Genomic DNA, 21,369 nt, shown 5'->3' with positions numbered 1-21,369 from the left:
GGACGTAACACTTAAAATGTTGCAGGAGTGTGCTAGATCCCACCCCCCTCGCGCCTCGAAAGATGTTTGGATATGTTAATCATGGATTTTAAAATAAAATCTGTGGTACATACAGTACAACATAACCACTTGCACAATTTATTCCAACATTAGAGCTGTAGAACAAATTAATTTAAAAGTTTTTCAAAAGACAAGCCGTCCAATTTTTTCATTTTTGCTTCGAGTTGCGAGCACAGACTTGAGTCACTAGCTGTCAACTCAACACACTTTTCAATACATTTGAGTTTGGCAAATATAGAACAATTCATCCAAAAAATGCTTCAAGCTGTTTGTTGACACACCCAGTTGAAGTTTTGTGTTGTTACCTCAACACAAAGCAAAGAGCGTTATACCAACAACTGCTTGAAGACCCGCTTAGCCTAAAGCTAATGCTAATTCGCATCTGGGTTGTTGTAAAGAGTTTAGAATCTAAATAATGGTGTGCCCCGGGCTCTGGATTGTGACCCACTTTGAGAGAGTCAATTTATTAAATTTTGTTGAACCTGTAAAATCAATCACCAGATTTACTATTTCCAATATTACGTATATATTGCGAGGATAAAGTAAAGATCTTTGAATGTGGCTGATTTTTCTCAGTAAAATACACAGCACATTTTTTTGAGAAGGCTGGAATGGCTTAATGGCATTTCCATTCACTTCAATGGGAAAAGATGATTTGAGATACCACGGTTTTGCGCAAAGAGCGCGGGGACTGACTGAATTGAAGTCATATCTCACGGCACCACTGTATGGTCTTCTTCCCATGTAGCAAATTTAAGCAAACCAAATATTTCAAAGCCTGATGCAATAAAGATCTATTTAATAGCAACCACAATAAAAAACATCAAACACAAAAAGTTTTATGCTCAAATGCGGGTCACCTGTTATTGCGTGTTTTGGTTTCATCCGAAAATCTCAAACAAAAGCCAATTAGCCCCCACTTTTTGTGAGTAGGGCTCTCTGATAATGTTTGATTCAGCTTTTGCATTTGATCTCTTTCTTTTGAGTGTCAGTTTTCATGTTCTCAACACTGACATTCATCGCGTTTCTTATCTCTAGGTGGGCTTCATCGACTACATTGTTCACCCTCTGTGGGAGACCTGGGCGGACTTGGTGCACCCCGATGCTCAGGATATCCTGGACACCCTGGAGGACAACAGAGAGTGGTACCAGAGCATGATCCCACGGAGTCCCTCACCTTCTAGTCCTGACGAGTCCCACGCTGAGCTCAGATCGGGCGGTGGTCTGGGAGGGCCTAACCCTTCAACGGGGGTCGGCGGAGACAAGTTCCAGTTTGAACTGACACTGGAGGAGGAAGAAGAAGAGGAGGATGAGGAATTACAGTCTGACCTAGAGAGTCCACTCGAGGATGACCCTCAGTTGGGGATGGAGCGGCACCAGGACTCGTCATCGCCCTCGACATCTCCGGATCCGCGCGGGAGGTACCACCCTCCTTCGCCACATTTGTCACGGCCCACCAGTCTGACGTTGCAGAGCCCCCACCCTCACAGGACCACGACCTCGCCGAGCCAGGAGGGACCCGACGGTGAGAAAGATGACAGTGCCCCCTGCCTGCATGAAGCCACATAACAACCAGCACAACCTGCCCTGCTAAAAAGACCGACAGTACTGAGAGGAGGCAGGGCGGGCCCTTACCTACCAATAAAGTCTGTAACATCACCACAGTCCCTTTACACTGGAGACAGCCTCTCTGTAGACAGAGGGATGATCCCCCTCTTTTTAGTTTCATATTTATCTTGGCCACTCTTTGGGGCCTCTTAAGTCTTTATTGTTTCTCACCCTGCTTTGGGAACGCCACCTGGACTGGGAAAAAGAGCGACTCTCTCCTAGAACAAAAGGTAAAAGAAATGTCTTCCTCTAAAATATCTGCAACTCTTGGACGTGAGCAAGTGAGAGTTGCAGTGGTATGACAGGGTCATGGAGATTATTTTGCACCATTTTAACATACACATTTCAGAATCTTGTTAAAATGATTTGTACTTTGAATTTTTGTTGAGGGATTTTGAGGTGATGTAATATTTGAACTGGCGAGGAGCTGCGACCGAATTGATGGACCGAATCCTCAGGGTATGAAGAGAAACACAAATCGAATGTAGCATCGATGTTGTTCATGACCTTAAGCCCAAAGTCATTCCCTCTTAGAATTTACCTCTTATTCACACAACTGGGAATTGTCTAACCAGTTGAAACCCTTTAAATTGGGCACCTTAGAGCAATCAAAAATGTGTGTGTGTGTGTGTGTGTAGGAATGTATACATGTGGTCACAAAATTATGTGTACCTATATAGGAAACCAGTTTGTAGCACCTCAGATTGAGCACTTACAACACCAACTGTAGTCTAAGCTTCCCCTGAGATGACTTTATATGGTGCCCTTTTTCAAAGCTGTTGAGACTTACAACAGTTGATTCTCCGTTCGCTGGTCGTGTCTTTACGTAGTTGAAAAGCATTTTGTTTTGATTTTATCAGTGTGCCTCCAGCCCGCAGTAGCACTTTACCATTTCTGTTGCTCGAGCTCTTCGAATGTGTTACTAAGGGCTTCACCCACTGTAGGCTTGCACATCAGAAATGCAGTACAGGTTACCTGGAGGTGGGCAGGAAATTTAACATTTTGTTGAATCACAAACTAGATGAAACATCTCTTGAGTGAGGTCTAGGTTAAAATGAACGGTTTTCAGGTGCACATAAGGGAAATCCCAACGATGCCAAACTTCTGAACCAAAATCAAGCTTTGATGACCTCCACCAAGCATTGGGAGGTAATGTTTTCGAGCACTTGGGTTTTATTTCGCGATATCCACAGGCACGTGTTTGAAATAGGGATGGGTATTTGACAGCACTTCCTTGATTGCCCATTGGGAGAACTCATTGAATATGAACCACGCGCTACCACTTGGAAGTTTCGCAAAAGTGAATGTGAGGGAAGTCCAGGGACCTCAGACTTAATGAATTCATAAAACATAATGTCTCTTGTCAGTCCATCGCATGAGAGGACCAAAATCTCAAGGCATTTAATTATGTTGGGAATACATTTCAATCCATGTTGACCGCTTAAATCATTTCGATTCACAACTTCCACTCGCTTGAACACGTCAATTGCCTTGTGCATACATTTTTCTCGATATTTATCGCAGAATAAATACAATGTACTTTTTAAGAACCTGTGCAGAATGCTCAGGCATACGACGACGTTTGCAAGTTTGGAAACAATTTAAAGTGCTTATTCCAAACAATGCACATGATGAACTACTGCAGCAGAGTTTGCGTTTGCGCATGAGTCACTGCCAAAACATTTGGCAACACTGACCTTTGTCTTTCATTCTCTCAAAATGGACTTGACTTCCGCCATCGATGCTTAGAGCTTCGTATGTTTCAGCCTTCACATCTTAACTCATGGTAATCGGAACCACAGTGCCTGGTTGTCAATGAAGCATCAAGTCACACCTCACATTGTTTATTCATTTCTTTACTATTGTTTTGGTCAGCATGAGCCATGACTAAATCAAATCATATTTGTGTTTAAGGGACCTGTTGACTGCTGATCCTACACAGAGATTTGACAGCAGGATTAATTTAAAAAATGAACCCATCACTTTATTTTCATTTCATATAAAAAAAAATAAAAAAATGGCTGGACCAACGTTCATTAAAAAAAATGAATGTCCCTGTAATTCCCGTACATTTGGGTTCTTCATTCTCTTGCCCAGTCCACAGATGGCCGACACTTTTGCCGTGAATAAAAAGGAGCACCGTTTTGAAAATTGTTTCAAGAAATTACTGATACCATTTTGGAAGTGCTTAACTGTAATAACTGTTCCATTAGTGTAAAAAAGAAAAAAAAGACTCCTGGAGCCTACAATGCTACCTTTTTACACACAAGATTTTAAATGGATGATTGTATCAGTCGTTGACTTTATAGTGATAGTTTTTACCAATGATAACTCAAGTGTATTTAAAACGGATGATTCGTTTTGTGCAATTTAGAAGCAGTGCTCCGCATTTCTGATAGTTGAGACTTGAGAATGTGTAGTTTGAAGCCTTCTTGTGTCTGTCTGTGTGTGTGTGCTAAGTGTGCGTCCATTCTGTAGCTGAGCATTTGTGGCCAACAGAGAGAGGAGGTGGAAAGAAAGCAGGAAGCTAACCAGCACTACACACATTTTATTGCCTTCCGGGCCAGGCGATGAGAGAAAACACTAGTCTCGAAGTACGTCATGTCTGTGTTATCGAGCGGCCTTTTTTTATTGAGCATGTGACTTAGGGTGGCGACCGTGGATCTTAAAAAGGACCAATGTGCTGATTTTGACGCGCTGAAACCGAGAAATAGAAATGACTATGCCGGTCACCAGAATAAATGACCTTTAATCGTCATGAAACAAAACATAGCAGTCTGGTCAACTCAAAGAGAAAGAAAGCGCTGAAAGGTTGGGTGGCGAGTTAAACTCAGCACTGTGGTTCTTCACATATAAAACACTAGCGCCAGAAAGTATTACCGGTAACCGTGTTCATGAGTGTTGTTGCTCACTTCTTGTGTTGAGCTCATGTCGCCCTCATGTTTAGTCATGTTGCTCAGCCTCTGTGTCGTGCAAACTTCTCCAATGCTATTTATTCTTCATACATGTCTGTTGAGGGAAAAGTACTGTAAAAAAACAACAACAAACATTTAATTGTATGTTTAATCATATGTTGAGCCTCAAGATCAAATATACATGTATACAGCTTGATCTGCCACTCTGAGATTTTTGTCAAAGAAAAATGTGTTCATTTGAACCAAATTAGTTCTTTTATTTTTTCTGGAGTTCCGGCTTTTTTGTGAGGGGAAATGCCAATAAAATACACGGAAATTTATGTCCCTGTCTTTTTCATGACCGTCTGATTCACACAGCGTGTTAATATAACTACAATCAGTATGTCAAGGAAATTCGGATGTTTTCAGCAGAAGGCTCGGTCAAGTCTGACCGGGGCTCCGGTGCAGGCTGGAGGCTTCACTCCCTGAAATCATACAGCACATGGCAGCAACGTCCAAATGAATCTCTGCAGTCACAGGTACAAAGTATCATTGTCTATGGAGTTTACAGTGCTGAGACTTGCTGCTTTTAATAGGACGATGTCGTGCAATTTTTAATACGACTGTAATCGTCACACAACAACAAAAATTAGGCATCATTTCTCACCTCGTAAAGTTGGCAAACCAAATGGAAGAGTGAGGACATGGCCTTATCTTCATACTCCTCTGTGAATTCCTGACAAATAGTTAATTTGGAGTCTTTTGTGACATTGATTCACAATGGTTAGTCTTGCACATCAGTTCACTGTATGAGCAGATGAATGCAAATCAAATGACTTATTATTCATCAACACTAACTTACTCATATTTCATCTTTTTGGGACCCACAATGTCATTTTCTTGTTAACCCCGGAGAACCCAAGAACCCTTTTCTTCTTTGCAAAATGATGAATTTTACATTAAATGGCTGCTATATGCTCACTGAACACCAAAACATATGTATAAAATCAATATTTAATGCTTTAATCCTAATTTAGGATTAGGGCCAAATTTGACCCTTTGGGATTTAAGGGTAGCATTTGAGTAGCAGAATTTATAGGGGCCAAATTTGACTCCATGGGTTCTCCAGGGTTTTAATCAAGCTGCATATAATGACTCATTTGTGTGTGTTTGTGTGTGTGTGTAAAATTTTGTAATGTTTTCTCATGTTGGACTTCCACGTGAAAATATTGTAAACCATTCTGATCACCTGGCTTGACCTTGACTTGCTCAGACGATTCCTTACCCCATTGAATGTAACCCAGGGTACGTGCTTGTGTGGAGGGCTCAGCGCTCTCGTCATGACCGCGTTGGCGTGCATCAATCTACGGCCCAGATCTCCCTTGACACAAGTGTCGATACTGACCCAAGAGACGGCGGGGGCGTGCATCTGAAGACACTACAAACAGCAAAACACAGAAGGAGGCTTGAAATAGGACACGGATCACTCAAGTCGAAATCCCCAGCGAGCTCTTCATTCATTCTCAAAGCGATAGATGTGAAAGAGCGCTTCTGTGTTTGTACGGTGAGGAGTTTCAATTTATTTTATGGTCGGCTGGACACTGGAAACGTATATTCAGTGAAATGGCAATACAGTGCACTCCGCTTAATAGAACACCGGTTAATAGAGTAATCCGCTTAATAGAGCAAAAGGCTCTGGAACGGATTTGCCTAATGCAATTTCCTATAAAGATACTCCGCTTAGTAGAACAGATCTCCGCTTAATAGAACAGGCCGTAAGCAATGAACATTGTAAACTAGTGGTTTTCGAAGTGTAGCTATCGCGATACTGTACCACTATCGCGAGAAAACGCGGTAGTTCTAGCCGTATACAGTAACAGGTAGCACGCGTCACTCCACACATAGACACACGCACGTCACAATGGCTTCAACTTCATTCAAGAGACGAGGGCTATAAGAAGGACATACTCAGACGATACGATGCATTGCCGGATTCTCAGAAGGTACGCCCGCGGTTTCCAGGACTTCCCTCTTATCCAGCGCATTGAGAGGGAAGTCAACCGCAAAATTACGGACTCCTGTTTCCAGACAAAAGTAACGAAATTTTTCTCGTGATTTGAGATGTTTGACTGAAGTTGATTAAAGTTGTTGTTTTGTTGTTTGATTAAAGATATGGACGTCCACAGTCGAAATATCTCTTCTAACTCGTCAGCAGGGGTTTTTCTGCGTGCATAACTTGGTCGTCGACGTGTCTGAAGGTGTACCTAATAAAGTGTCTCCGGTTAATAGAAACCCCGCTTAGTATAACAGAAGCGCTTCGGCCCAATGGTGTTCTATTAAGCGGAGTGCACTGTAATCAATCGGCACCACCTGGTTATACTTCATATCAACATCCATAAATGCGGCGGCTAGACTGGCCTGTTTATCCCTCCCTAAAAGAAAACACTCACCGGCTGGGCTGCACCGAGAACGTCGGCAGCAGATTCCATGCAGTAGATAATGTGAAAAGCTGCAGGGCCGCACAAATGGAGGATGCAGGCCTGAGGGGAGGAGCAATTGATCAGACTTTTTTGTTTGTTTGTTGTTTTTACACATGTAACAATTATAAGTGCAAAACAAAATAATGAGGTACCCGATTAAACATGAAATATCTTGATTTATTCCTTGTAACAAATCAAATTTAACAAAGTCTTGATGGTATTAAATGATCATTATAATTCAATTCCGTTTAAATGCAAACAAGTGAATTGTCTGATTTCACCATTTTAAGTGTTACTTCTTTCTTTTGTGTATTAGTTAATTGATGTGTCAAAAACATTTAAAAATTAAACTGACATAGTAAGCTTTTATTCAATCAAAATTATAGTCATTACAAATGCAAAACAAGTATTTGATTCAATCGTTTGTCCCTAAACTGGTTCACGGATGTGCAATCGTGTAAAAAAAAAAAATAATTACTAAATTATTGAACATACATTTCACTTTTATTAAATAACAGGTTAGTTATACTGCAATTACATCAATCATAACAAATTTAAGTGAAAAATAAATTTGAATAAAAAACTATTATTTACATTCTTTAATAGTTGGAACGAGCGGCCTGCTCTGTCCATTTAAAAAACAAAAACAAATCAAAGGTGTCCCTTGAGCACCGAAGTTTGTCCACCCTTGGATAAAACCATGCCTCACCTCAATCATGTTCCCATGGCATTCTGGCTCCCCATGCTGGCAAGTGAAGGTAGTATTGTCCGACACCAGTTCCTGCAAGGAAATACCATTTTGAAAATAAAGTGATTTCCTCATATACAAGACGAGGAAGCGCAAGCAAACAGATCGCCCCACCTTGGCGTTGCCATACGGCACCAGCGTCACATTCATGATGTCCTGCAGCATGGACCAGGTGGGGAAAAACTGCTGAGTGATGAACGATCTGCAGCCTGGACACAGACACTCGTAGTAAAGAGCGACAGACACCGGAGCAGCCGCCTCCTTTGGACGTACGGCGCTTAGTTCCATACACTGCTTCTGCACCTGGGGCAGGGGAAGACGACAAACATGAGATGGCCCCACTTGCAGTGCTGTTGGTAACGCATAACTTCTAAATGTTCACATTTTCCACTTGCACCTAATCTCATGCGTTACTTTCACCAGTCATGTAATAGGACTAATTCCTCTTAAAATATCACACAACCTTACTACACAAAGAACATTTTCTTATACTCGAAGATGATGTCAGCATTTTAAAGAGTACCGTATTGGCCTGAATATAAGACGGCCCTGATTATAAGACGACCCCCTCTTTTTCAAGACTCAAGTTTGAAAAAAGACCTTTTGAACACCAAATTAATTTTTATACAGAAAAAAAAATCTGCAGATCGTTGCTACGTTTCACCATTTTCTGTTATCTCTTCTATTATTTTCTTCTCTTTTCTTTCTTACTGCTATTTTTTATTTTTCTTCTTCGTGCTGCCGCTATTTTTATTTTCATTCTTCGTGACAGGGGTTCACTTTGGCCTGGGGAGTCAAGTTCAGCATTCGCTTCAATGATATCTGGCGCCATCTAGCGTCGTGAATGGGTATAATGTCAAGACCCCGAATATAAGACGACACCCACTTTTTCAGTCTTATTTCAATGCAAAAAAACACCATCTTATATTCGGGCCAATACGGTAATAACTTTCGCCACCAAAGCAAGCTGCTATTAACCACCTACAAAAATAAATACTTCTTGGCCACTGTGACTCCATCAAACATATTGCGCATACAATATAGTTAAACATTAATAAAATACAGTCGGACACAAGATTCCAAATCCATCAGACTCACTAAAGCATTTCCAAGCTTGAAATCCAGACACTATATTTTAGTTTGTGTCATCTTAAAACAAAAAGATTCACGTTTGTTGCATACACTGTACTGTCTACAGAGTGTTATCTAGCTTTAGGAAACCCGCAGCATGCATTCAAGCTTAAATAGAAGATCCCACCAGATTTTGTGACTGCAGGAGGTCCCCAAACTTAATAGTGATACATTTTTAAACGATGTACATTATATTGAGTTTTGCCATTACAACATTGACAGTTAAATATTTCAAGTTAAAACAAAAAGTGCCTATTTTGAGTTTCAAATGTATTTATGTTAGGTGAAGTCTAAAAAGACTTTCTTGATTAAAAAAATAAAAATAAAAACACAAGGAGCCCATACATTTAAGTGAAATTTAGAAAATCACCTTTTTATATTAAAAATGATGCAAACTGTGCAATCCATCCATCTTCTATAGCGCTTGTCCTCATTATGGTCACATGAATGAATATAACCGGATCAGGGCAAGTTTAAACAAGCCAAACCAAAGTAGCAAATGGACAACTTGGAGTTTTCAATTAACGTAAAATGTTTTTGGAACGTGTTAAGACACTGGATTACTGCCAACCGCTCAGCCACTGTGCGGCACGCAGACAAAAAGGGTCTCACAAAATGTTCAAATATTCAGTTTGAATTCTAATTTGTCTGTTTACTACATTTGGACCAGAACAGCCCATGCAGTCACATGCAGAAACACCGTAAGGCTTAAATAACTGAAGCATGATTCTCATTTTACAACTGATCACAAGAGCTCCATTCAATTCAATTGGATTTAAACTCAAATCAGGTATACCGTTTTCATGAAACGATTTCTGCATTGACTAGGGATGGATGGGATGGCATTAGCACCCAAGAGTGGGAAATAACAAACATGTTTCTTCTTCTCCAGTGGACCTACGCATAGTTGCGGCTTGGCACCGATAATTCCACTTTTTCAAAATTATTTGCAATTTATCTATTTATTGATTTTTGCACAAAATGAATTGTACTTAATGTTGGTGATCTGTTCAGAGGTGTTGCGCTGCCTTTGAATGATCTTTTTTATGCAAGGGAGACCATTGTACTGGGGAAGGGTGGAGGTACACGCTATGTTGTTGGTTTTTTTGAGTGGGGGGGGGGGGGGGTTATATTGTTCAAATCCTTTGTTGTTGAAGGCTGGATCTTTGTTTTACAGTATCCTCATTGAGAGATGTACAATGTTAAAGTATTGTGGAAAATATACTAAGATACTATGATGTTAAATGTTTCAATAATAAAACAGACATATGTATGTATTTTGTCCACATTTAAAATGACGTTTTTATGTCATATATGGGGGGGGGGGGGGGGGATGTCTGTGTTCTATCTCAATCAGTGTTGCGTCCAAGGACCAGCAACCCGAGGCCAAGGCCAACGACTTGACTCCGTGGCCAAGGCCAAGGACTTGGAAAATTTTCCGAGGCAAGGTCAAGGCCAAGGACTTGAGAAATTTTCCGAGGCAAAGGACCAAGGACTTGCCTCCAAGGCCAGGGACCAAGGACTGATTTTGAAACTGAGGCCTAGCCGAGGACATGTATAAAACAATAATATTATACCACGTGGCAGGTCTTCATGATTTGCAACACCCCTCCATTTTAACCCCTTGCACTCCCTAACGCTTGAATGAAGTGTTTTTATTCAAAGAGTAGAACAGTCAGGGTACGCGTTATTTATACTGAGAAAAACAAAAAAGCATATGATATACATTTATGAATAAATGTTTTAGTGTAGTAGTTTCTTAATGTGAAGTAAATCAACACTCAACAGGCATGACATGGCACGGAAGACAAGTTGAGAAATGACTTTGCATAGAAGTCAATCACTGAGTGCAAAAACAGCAAGCAAAGTAATCTTTGCAGTGATCATTTTACAGTTTACAGGCAGTGAGTCGCAGGGACTCGCTGAAGAGAAAAGTATGAGTCCCATTATGCATTGAGAGAGTCCCAAATTTCAAATTCTGAAAGGGTCTACTTATTCAATTGCATATGATAATAATACAAACAACAACATATACATACAATCATAAACAAATTTTGCAAAAATTTAAATAATTCAGGAGCAGGCTTGAGGATTTCAGCTCTTTGAAGTGAAAGATGAGTCGTTTTTAGACGAAAAAAAACACCATGTAGAGTAAGGTGTTTTTAGCCCAAAAAAAACGACCGTGTATAGTAAGGCGTTTTTAGAGGAAAAAAACGACCATGAATAGTAAGGTGTTTTTAGACGAAAAACATGACCATGTGTAGTAAGGTGTTTTGAGTGGAAAAAAACGACCATGTATAGTAAGCCATTTTTAGCCCCCCAAAAAACGACCATGTATAGTAAGGCGTTTTGAGCCGGAAAAAAAAAAACGACCATGTATAGTAAGCCATTTTTAGCCCCCCAAAAAACGACCATGTATAGTAAGGCATTTTGAGCCGGAAAAAAAAAACGACCATGTATAGTCAGGCATTTTTAGCCCCAAAAAACGACCATGTATAGTAAGGCATTTTTAGCACCAAAAAAACTACCATGTATAGTAGGGCGTCTTTAGCCGAAAAAAATGACCATGTATAGTAAGGTGTTTTTAGCCGGAAAAAAAAACGACCACGTATATTAAGGCGTTTTTAGCCGGCTCAAAGACATTTATAGTAAGGCGTTTTTAGCCATAAAAAAATGACCATGTATATGTATAGTAAGGTGTTTTTAGCCGAAAAAAACGACCATGTGCAAGGCGTTTTAACCCCAAAAAAAAAACGACCATGTATAGTAAGGCGTTTTGAGCCAAAAAAAACGACCATGTTTAGTAGAGCGTTTTTAGCCGGAAAAAAACGACCATGTATATTAAGGCGTTTTACCCCGAAAAAAAACGACCATGTATAGAAGGCTTTTTTAGCCGAAAAAATACGACCATGTTCAGTAAGGCGTTTTTAGCCGGGAAAAAAAATGACCATGTATAGAAAGGCGTTTTTTGCCGAAAAAAAACGACCATGGATAGTAAGGCGTTTTAACCCCAAATAACGACCATGTATATTAAGGCGTTTTTAGACAAAAAAAATGACCATGTGTAGTAAGGTTTTTTGAGCCTAAAAAAACGACCACGTACAGTGAGGCGCTTTTAGCCGAAAAAAAACGACCATGTATATTAAGGCGTTTTTCGCCCAAAAAAAAGACTATGTATAGTAAGGCGTATTTAGCCCAAAAATAACGACCATGTATATTAAGGCATTTTTGGCAGAAAAAAACGACCACGTATAGTAAGGCATTTTTAGCCCCCCAAAAAATGACCATGTATAGTAAGGCGTTTTTAGCCCCCCCAAAAAAGACCATGTATAGTAAGGCGTTTTTAGCCCCCCAAAATAACGACCATGTATACTACGGCGTTTTTAGCCGAAAAAAACGACCATGAATAGCATGGCATTCTTAGCCGAAAAAAAAAAAAAAAACGACCATGAATAGCATGGCATTCTTAGCCGAAAAAAACCCCCCAAAAAACGACCATGTATAGGAAGGCGTTTTTAGCCGAAAAAAAAGGACCACGTATCGTAAGGCGCTTTTAGCCGAAAAAAAATGACCACGTATATGTACAGTAAGGCGTTTTAACCCGAAAAAAAAACAAAAAACGACCATGTTTAGTAAGGCGTTTTTAGCCGAAAACAACTACCATGTATATGTATAGTAGGGATGTGAATCTCAGCACTGAGGACGATTCGATACACATCACGATCCACTGCCAGCGATGCGATACTTAAACGATACATGGAATTTTCTGGCGATACGATGCGATACGTTTCACCGTCGTCACGATGCGATACGATTCGATACACATTAAGTTCAAATCAATGCGATCCGATACGATACAATGCAATTTGTTGCGATATTGTGCAATTAAACATGATGCAAATAAGCAAAGAAAAAAAGCTTTTAAAAAGATGGAATTCAGTATGGTATTACAAAAAGGATGCCACTTTATTCCTTATAAAGAGTAGAACTTGTAAAACAACTTATTTAAGCCCTTTCACAATTGGGTTTTGTGCAAAGAAAATGTAAACAATTTGGCACCTGAGACTCACAGCTGTTGCTATAGTGTAAACACAAACACACTATTCTCACTGAGTGTCTTATATGAAATATAATAATAATATGTATATGTATATGAATCTATAGCGCAAGATGTCCACCCATCCACTGTAAGTGCAACTCTTTGCGCACTGTTCAGCGACACAGTAATCTCACTTCTCACTTTGTTGTACACATCGGGAATATGTTTGTAAGTGAACACAGACCTGTCTGGTATTTTATACCTGGGTTCCAAAACGTGCACGAGCTGTCTGAAACCCTCGTTGTCCACCACGCTAAGGCTGGAGGTCTTTGCATATGAAATAAGCAGCGGCCTTAGTTTTAGCCATTGCGCGGTCACAGTGAGTTGCAAGGGGACTCCCAAAATAAGAGGCAATTTTTTTCTGATCCTGACCTGGTTTACCAAGAGTTTCTCCGGTGTCCGACGAGGAACTGGGCGGGGAAGCGGGAGGGAAACTTGTCGGTGATCTGGTGCCATCGGTTTAAGTGGGTCTGCATATTTGTGGTGCTGCCGTTGTATGGCTTCTTAGTGCGACATTCCTTGCAAATTACTGAGGTTTTATCAAGCTTTCCGTCTTTCTTTTCGAAGCCGTAGTATTTCCAAACATAAGATTTGAATGTTGCGGCTGCATTAAATATAGTAGTTTCCTTGCTGCTGCGTGCGCTAACTTCCATAATGTTTCGCTAGTTGTGTACTGGACTGTATGTGACGCACGGCTACCGTCCGTATTCAACACAAAACGCAAAGCAATGATGGTGCATTCATTGCGCCTAGGAAAGGGCAGATATGTGACGTTAAACATGAATAAAACGGCGCTTGAATCGGATTTTACCGATACCCATCAATGCATCGTGATGAATCGCGATTTCACCCGTCAATCGCGTCGTACCCAGTGAATGAGCCGATGCACTCGGATCGCGCACGTGCGCATCGAATATCGATTAATATCGATTATTTTCCACACCCTTAATGTATAGTCACCCATTTTTTCCAAAAAACATGACCATTTGTAGTAAGGCGTTTTTAGCCCCCAAAAAACGACCATGTTTAGTAGGGCATTTTTAGCCCAAAAAAACGACCATGTACAGTAAGGCTTTTTTAGCCGGAAAAAAAACGACCATATGATAGTAAGGCGTTTGAACCCCAAAAAACGACCATGTATAGTAAGGCGTTTTTCAACGAAAAAAAACATGTATGGCGTTTTTAGCCGAAAAAAACAACCTTGTATAGTAAGGCTTTTTAGCCGAAAAAATACGACCATGTTTAGTAAGGCGTTTTTAGCCGTAAAAAAAACGACCATGGATAGTAAGGCGTTTTTAGCCGAAAAAACCGACCATGTATAGTAAGTCGTTTTAACCTGAAAAAAATGACCATGTATAGTAAGGCGCTTTAACCCCAAATAACGACCATGTATAGTAAGGCGTTTTAACCCGAAAAAAATTACCATGTATAGAAAGGCGTTTTTAGCCGAAAAAAACACCATGTTTATTCATTCATTCATTCATTCATCTTCCGAACCGCTTGATCCTCACAAGGGTCGCGGGGGGTGCTGGAGCCTATCCCAGCTGTCTCCGGGCAGTAGGCAGGGGACACCCTGAATCGGTTGCCAGCCAATCGCAGGGCACACAGAGACAAACAACCACCCACGCTCACACTCACACCTAGGGACAATTTAGAACATCCAATCAGCCTGCCATGCATGTTTTTGGAATGTGGGAGGAAACCGGAGCACCCGGAGAAAACCCACGCAGGCCCGGGGAGAACATGCAAACTCCACACAGGGAGGCCGGAGCTGGAATCGAACCCGGTACCTCTGCACTGTGAATCCGACGTGCTAACCACAGGACTACCGGGCCGCCCCACCATGTTTATTAAGGCGTTTTTTGACGAAAAAAAAAACACCATGGATACTAAGGCGTTTTAACCACAAATAACGACCATGTATATAGTAAGGCGTTTTTAGCCGAAAAAAAGACCATGTATAGTAAGGCGTTTTTAGCCCCCTAAAAAACGACCATGTATACTACGGCGTTTTTAGCCGAAAAAAACGACCATGTGATAGTAAGGCGTTTGAACCCCAAAAAACGACCATGTATAGTAAGGCGTTTTTCAACGAAAAAAAACATGTATGGCGTTTTTAACCGAAAAAAACGACCATGTATAGTAAGGCGTTTTAGCCGAAAAAAACGACCATGTATATAGTTAGGCGTTTTAACCCGAAAAAAATGACCATGTATAGTAAGGCGCTTTAACTCCAAATAACGACCATGTATAGTAAGGCGTTTTTAGCCGAAAAAAACGACCATGTATAGCAAGGCGCTTTAACCCCAAATAACAACCATGTATAGTAAGGCGTTTTTAGACAAAAAAAGACCATGTGTTGTAAGGTCTTTTGAGCTGAAAAAAACGACCATGAATAGTAAGGCATTTTTAGCCCCCCAAAAAAGACCATGTATAGTAAGGAATGTTTAGCGTAAAAAACGACCATGTATAGTCAGGCATTTTTGGCCGAACAAAACCCGCCCATGTATAGTAAGGCGTTTTAACCCGAAAAAAATGATCATGTACAGTAAGGCTTTTTTAGCCGGAAAAAATTAACATGTATAGTAAGGCGTTTTTAGCCGAAAAAAAACGACCATGTATATACTGTAGTAAGGCGTTTTAACCCGAAAAAAATGACCATGTATAGTAAGGCGCTTTAACCCCAAATAACGACCATGTATAGTAAGGCGTTTTTAGCCGAAAAAAACGACCATGTATAGTAAGGCGTTTTAACCCGAAAAAAATGACCATGTATAGTAAGGCGCTTTAACCCCAAATAACAACCATGTATAGTAAGGCGTTTTTAGACAAAAAAAAGACCATGTGTTGTAAGGTGTTTTGAGCTCAAAAAAACGACCATGAATAGTAAGGTGTTTTTAGCCGAAAAAAACGACCACGTATATATATATATATTAAGGCGTTTTTGGCACAAAAAAAAACGACCATGTATAGTAAGGCGTTTATGGCCTAAAAATAACGACCATGTATAGTAAGCCATTTTTAGCCGGAAAAAAACCGACCATGCATAGCACGGCGTTTTTGGCAGAAAAAAACGACCATGTATACGAAGCCGTTTTTAGCCCAAAAAAACGACCATGTATAGTAAGGCGTTTTTAGACGAAAAAAAAGACCATGTATAGGAAGGATTTTTTTGCGTCAAAAACGACCATATATAGTAAGGCGTTTTTGGCCGAAAAAAAACGACCATGTATAGTAAGGCGTTTTAACCCGAAAAAAATGACCATGTATAGTAAGGCGCTTTAACCCCAAATAACGACCATGTATAGTAAGGCGTTTTAACCCGAAAAAAACGACCATGTATAGTAAGGCGTTTTTAGCCGAAAAAAGACCATGTATAGTAAGGCGCTTTAACCCCAAATAACAACCATGTATATTAAGGCGTTTTTAGACAAAAAAAAGACCATGTGTTGTAACGTGTTTTGAGCTCAAAAAAACGACCATGAATAGTAAGGTGTTTTTAGCCGAAAAAAACGACCACGTATATATATATATATTAAGGCGTTTTTGGCACAAAAAAAAAACGACCATGTATAGTAAGGCGTTTATGGCCTAAAAATAACGACCATGTATAGTAAGCCATTTTTAGCCGGAAAAAAAACGACCATGCATACCACGGCGTTTTTGGCAGAAAAAAACGACCATGTATACGAAGCCGTTTTTAGCCCAAAAAAACGACCATGTATAGTAAGGCGTTTTTAGACGAAAAAAAAGACCATGTATAGGAAGGATTTTTTTGCGTCAAAAACGACCATATATAGTAAGGCGTTTTTGGCCGAAAAAAAACGACCATGTATAGTAAGCCGTTTTTAGCCGAAAAAAAACGACCATGTATAGCACGGCGTTCTTAGCCGAAAAAAACAACGACCATTTATAGTAAGGCATTTTTAGCCCCCAAAAAACGACCATGTATAGTCAGGCATTTTTAGCCCCCAAAAAACGACCATGTATAGAAAGGTATTTTTAACCCCAAAAAACCACCATGTATATAAGGCATTTTTAGCCAAAAAAACGACCATGTATAGTAAGGCGTTTTTAGCCGAAAAAAATGACCATGTATAGAAAGGTATTTTTAACCCCAAAAAACGACCATGTGTAGTAAGGCGTTTTTGCCCTAAAAAAAAAAAAACGACCATGTATATAAGGCATTTTTAGCCAAAAAAAACGACCATGTATATATAGTAAGGCGTTTTTAGCCGAAAAAAAACGACCATGTAGAGTAAGGAATTTTTAGCGTCAAAAACGACCATTTATAGGAAGCCGATTTAAAACGCCGCAGTATACATTGTCGTTTTTTTTTTTTTTTGTTAAAACGGCTTACTATTAATGGTCTTTTTTTTCGGCCAAAATCGCCTTACTATACATGGTCATTTTTTTCGGCCTATAATGGCTTACTATACATGGTCATTTTTGACGCAAAAAATTCCTTTCTTTACATGGTCATTTTTGGGGGGCTAAAAATGCCTTACTGTACATAGTCTTTTTTTTCGTCTAAAAACGCCTTACTATACATGGTTGTTTTTTTAGGCTAAAAACGGCTTCGTATACATGGTCGTTTTTTTCGGGCAAAAACGTCTTACTATACATGGTCGTTATTTTCAGCTAAGAACGCCTTACTATACATGGTCGTTTTTTTTAGGCCAAAAACGCCTTACTACACATGGTCGTTTTTTGGGGTTAAAAATACCTTTCTATACATGGTCGTTTTTAGGGGGCTAAAAATGCCTTACTATACATGGTCGGGTTTTTTTCGGCCAAAAACGCCTTACTATACATGGTTGTTTTTTTGGGGCTAAAAATGCCTGACTGTACATGGTCGTTTTTTTTGGTCTAAAACTGTCTTAATATACATGTTCATTTTTTTCGGCCTACAATGGCTTACTATACATGGTCGTTTTTGACTCAAAAAATTCCTTCCTATACATGGTCATTTTTGGGGGGCTAAAAATGCCTTACTATACCGGGTCGGGTTTTTTTTCGGCCAAAAATGCCTTACTGTACATGGTCGTTTTTTGGGGGGCTAAAAACGCCTTACGATACATGGTCTTTCTTTTTCATCTAAAAACGCCTTACTATACATGGTCGTTTTTATCGGCTAAAAACGGCTTAGTATACATGGTCATTTTTTTCGGCTAAAAACACCTTACTATACGTGGTCCTTTTTTTTTTGGCTCAAAACGCTTTACCATACATGGTCGTTTTTTTTTTCGGCCAAAAACGCCGTGCTATACATGTTCGTTTTTTTCGGCTAAAAACACCTTACTATACGTGGTCTTTTTTTCCGTCACTCTTGATTTGCGACTCCATGTGTAACGGAGTGATATATTGCGTTTATTACATTATGACGGAAGTGACGCAACAGCGCACGGTATGGCACCAACTTCCCGCCGTAGTTCAGGCAGAGCTACCAGGGAAGTCACAGGGTAAGTCAGGTTTCATTGACGGTCCGGATTCATTTCTAGTTTAATTGCAATATTTCACTTTGTTTTCCCTTTTTCTACGGCGCTGTGTATTTAATTAGTTCCCGGATTTGTTCCGAGTCCATATTGCTTTTTGTGTCGTCATTTCATTTAAGTTTTGTCGAATGAAAGTTTTTATCCAATGAGTTAACAGGTGGGTTTTTTTTGTTGCGCAGTTATTTTCTAGACTGAAAAGCCCCGTGACTTCACCTATCTTGCCATACTGTGTTGCAGACAATTAAAAAAAGGGAAAAGCCACATCTTAGTGTCTGGTATTCTTGAAGCGGCAGCGACGTGGAGCTCGAGACCATCATAGTTGTGACCCCCGTCACACATGCGTGCCCATCTCACACCAGCAGTGAAAAACAAAGTCAAGCAAATGAACTCCGAGCTTGCCGTCATTCCCGAAGGCTTGACTAAAGAACTCCAACCGCAGGACATCAGCATCAACCGGGCATTCAAAGTGAAGTTGCGAGCGGCATGGGAAAAATGGATGATCGATGGCGAACACAGCTTCACGAACAGTGGGGGGCAGCGCCGGACTAGTTACGCCACAATCTGTGAATGGATTGTAGCTGCTTGGACGAACGTATCTGCTAGTACAGTTGTTCGAGCTTTTGGCAAAGCCGGCATCATTTCTGTGGAGCCACATGACGACGAGAGTGACTCTGACAGCGAGAGGGAACCCGGCGGTTTGGATGGATTACCGATACTTGCACAATTGTTTAATTCGGACACAGAAGATGACGACTTTGATGGCTTTCTGAGTGATGATTGAGCAAAAAACGGAGTACCTTGTAAATAAAATAAATACACCCGAACTCAGTTCTGCTTTCGTTGCCTTTCTAAAAACGTGTTTTAGCTTCGAGCTTCAGTGTGTGCTTCAAGCTAACGTGTTAGCATGCATGCATGCCGTATGTTTAAGCGTATGTTTTACCACTGTAAAACTGCGGCCATTAGTACGGTGCGTCCTGTGTATGTGTAAAATACAGAAATGTCACCCATTAATGAGACGGCGCCCAACCGTACGGTGCGTCGAATAGTCGTGAAAATACGGTATATGCTTTTTTGTTTTTCTCAGTATAAATAACACGTACCCTGACTGTTCTACTCTTTGAATAAAAACACTTCATTCAAGCGTTAGGGAGTGCAAGGGGTTATGATGGAGATGTGTTGCAAATCATGAAGACCTGCCAAGTGGTATGATAGCATTGTTTTTATACATGTCCTCGGCTAGGCCTCAGCTTCAAAATCAGTCCCTGGTCCCTGGCCTTGGAGGCAAGTCCTTGGCCTTGGCCTCGGAGTCAAGTCCTTGGCCTTGGCCTCGGAGTCAAGTCCTTGGCCTTGGCCTCGGAGTCAAGTCCTTGGCCTTGGCCTCGGGTTACCGGTCCTTGGACACAACACTGATTTTGTCCAAATTTAAAATTACGTTTTTATGTCATACTGTATATGGGGGGGAAAGCCATGTCTGTGTTCTATCTCAATGCTGAACTTTGTGCACTCACCTTGCATTCAACAGCAATCTCCAGGGAGCGACACCACTGCGATGGAGGATATCGACAAGAGGGTTGAGGATGAGATGAGGCTGCGCTCCAAACGTAACAGAGGAAGACGACCAAAAGAGCTGCAACAAGAGCCGGGAGCTTCATGGTGTATCGAATGTGTGCTCCAAACTGAGAGCAGACCCAAACTAACTACTGTATCTACTCAGTGCTCATGACTCCACTGACTACAGCCACGTGTAAAAGACTGATGATGAGTTCAATGTCCCTCGTACACTAAATGCTTAATCACGGTGACCAATTGTATAATAGTTGTATAATGTCGAGATTACCTGCAGACCTTGACTAGAGACACAAATAAAGCTGCGACAAATACTACTATTGTATGAATTCGCATAATTTATGTTTATGTACAGCCTTTGCTACAGTTTTTGTTCAATTCTCTAAGAATAAATTTGAAATGTGTGTTTCACTACGACGGTGAACGTGCGGAAAATTTTGAATCCGCCTCGGCACATTTGCTACAGTAACAGTATACGTAGTGCTCAACCGTACATCGACGATCGGCCATCTGTGAAGTTGCTGCTTTTTCTCCCCCTGAGCGATAGACTCACTCGTCGTTTAGCCAGAACTCATGGGTTTGATTTTGAACAATTATTATTACGACATGATTTTGCTCAGAGAATAGACTGACTTTGTGGCTAATGCTATGTACAAATACTGAAGAATAAATTGTCTTTGCCAATTTCAAATTGATGCATTATCACCAAATATTTGAGGTGTGAAATCCAGGTACATAAAGTAAAAATTCGGCCACCGTTTGAAATAAGAAATAAACAGCACAGGTGAGTAAGATCTTTGTTTTTGAACAATTCAAAAGTTTTATTTATCACCTTAATTTGCCTATGGATTAAATGAAAAACTATAATTTTCTATGTTCTATGTCTACTTTTATCATAAACTTCTATTAGGAGTGGTAAAAAAAATAAGCTGGTAGTACAGTAAGCACTTGTTCTCTTTGTTTTTTCACTACTTGCTGCTTATTGTGACGTTCGATGCAAGAGTTCATAAAATTTTGGTTGCAACTCCAGAGAACAAAAATGGCCAGAGCAGCTGCTTGTGTGTCCCAAACACTCACAGACGTACAACATTGTACATATGTGAAATTGCTTCTTCTGGTATATTGCACACTTTGGTCAAAATATTTTAATAGCAGATTGAAGTGCTGTTATCTACGACTGCACACAAAAACAATAGCACGTAATCACCTTCAAATCGAAACTTCAGCATGAATGTCATTTGAAAGCACAATTGTTTGAAAAGCATCAGCATTACCTGCATCTGAAACA

General features: G+C 40.3%; 2 protein-coding genes across 9 annotated transcripts in view; one reads left to right on the top strand and one right to left on the bottom strand.

The window, feature by feature from the left end:
• The window catches only part of LOC127605911 (cAMP-specific 3',5'-cyclic phosphodiesterase 4C-like), a 100,092-nt gene extending 95,191 nt beyond the window's left edge, over positions 1-4,901 (top strand). For all 8 annotated transcript variants that reach the window (XM_052073781.1, XM_052073779.1, XM_052073782.1 and 5 more), the window contains one exon: positions 1,099-4,901. In XM_052073781.1, coding sequence (XP_051929741.1) covers positions 1,099-1,629 — 531 coding nt within the window. In that variant the 3' untranslated portion in view covers positions 1,630-4,901. The remainder of the gene's footprint in view (positions 1-1,098) is intronic.
• Positions 4,714-20,276, bottom strand: LOC127605916 (gamma-interferon-inducible lysosomal thiol reductase-like). The gene is made up of 7 exons (XM_052073797.1): positions 20,024-20,276; positions 7,905-8,093; positions 7,752-7,823; positions 7,013-7,102; positions 5,848-6,000; positions 5,230-5,298; positions 4,714-5,047 (listed from the first exon to the last, which is right to left on the bottom strand). Exons 1-7 carry the CDS (start codon positions 20,165-20,167, stop codon positions 4,988-4,990), a joined length of 777 nt encoding a protein of 258 aa, XP_051929757.1. The 5' UTR covers positions 20,168-20,276; the 3' UTR covers positions 4,714-4,987.
• Positions 20,277-21,369: the final 1,093 nt, after the last annotated feature.

The sequence above is a fragment of the Hippocampus zosterae genome, chromosome 8, assembly GCF_025434085.1.
Source record: "Hippocampus zosterae strain Florida chromosome 8, ASM2543408v3, whole genome shotgun sequence".
NCBI classification, from domain to species: domain Eukaryota; kingdom Metazoa; phylum Chordata; class Actinopteri; order Syngnathiformes; family Syngnathidae; genus Hippocampus; species Hippocampus zosterae.
Note: the sequence above shows the minus strand (reverse complement) of the source record. Positions and strands in the feature narration are given on the sequence as shown.

What these genes read in the sequence shown, in the direction of transcription:
- LOC127605916 (XM_052073797.1), bottom strand. Translation starts at nt 20,167, where the DNA reads ATGAAGCTCCCGGCTCTTGTTGCAGCTCTTTTGGTCGTCTTCCTCTGT. An exon ending in TGCCGTATGGCAACGCCAAG is followed by an intron (nt 7,824 to 7,904) that starts GTGGGGCGATCT and finishes ATTTCCTTGCAG; the next exon opens with GAACTGGTGTCGGACAATAC. An exon ending in GCCATGGGAACATGATTGAG is followed by an intron (nt 7,103 to 7,751) that starts GTGAGGCATGGT and finishes TCCTCCCCTCAG; the next exon opens with GCCTGCATCCTCCATTTGTG.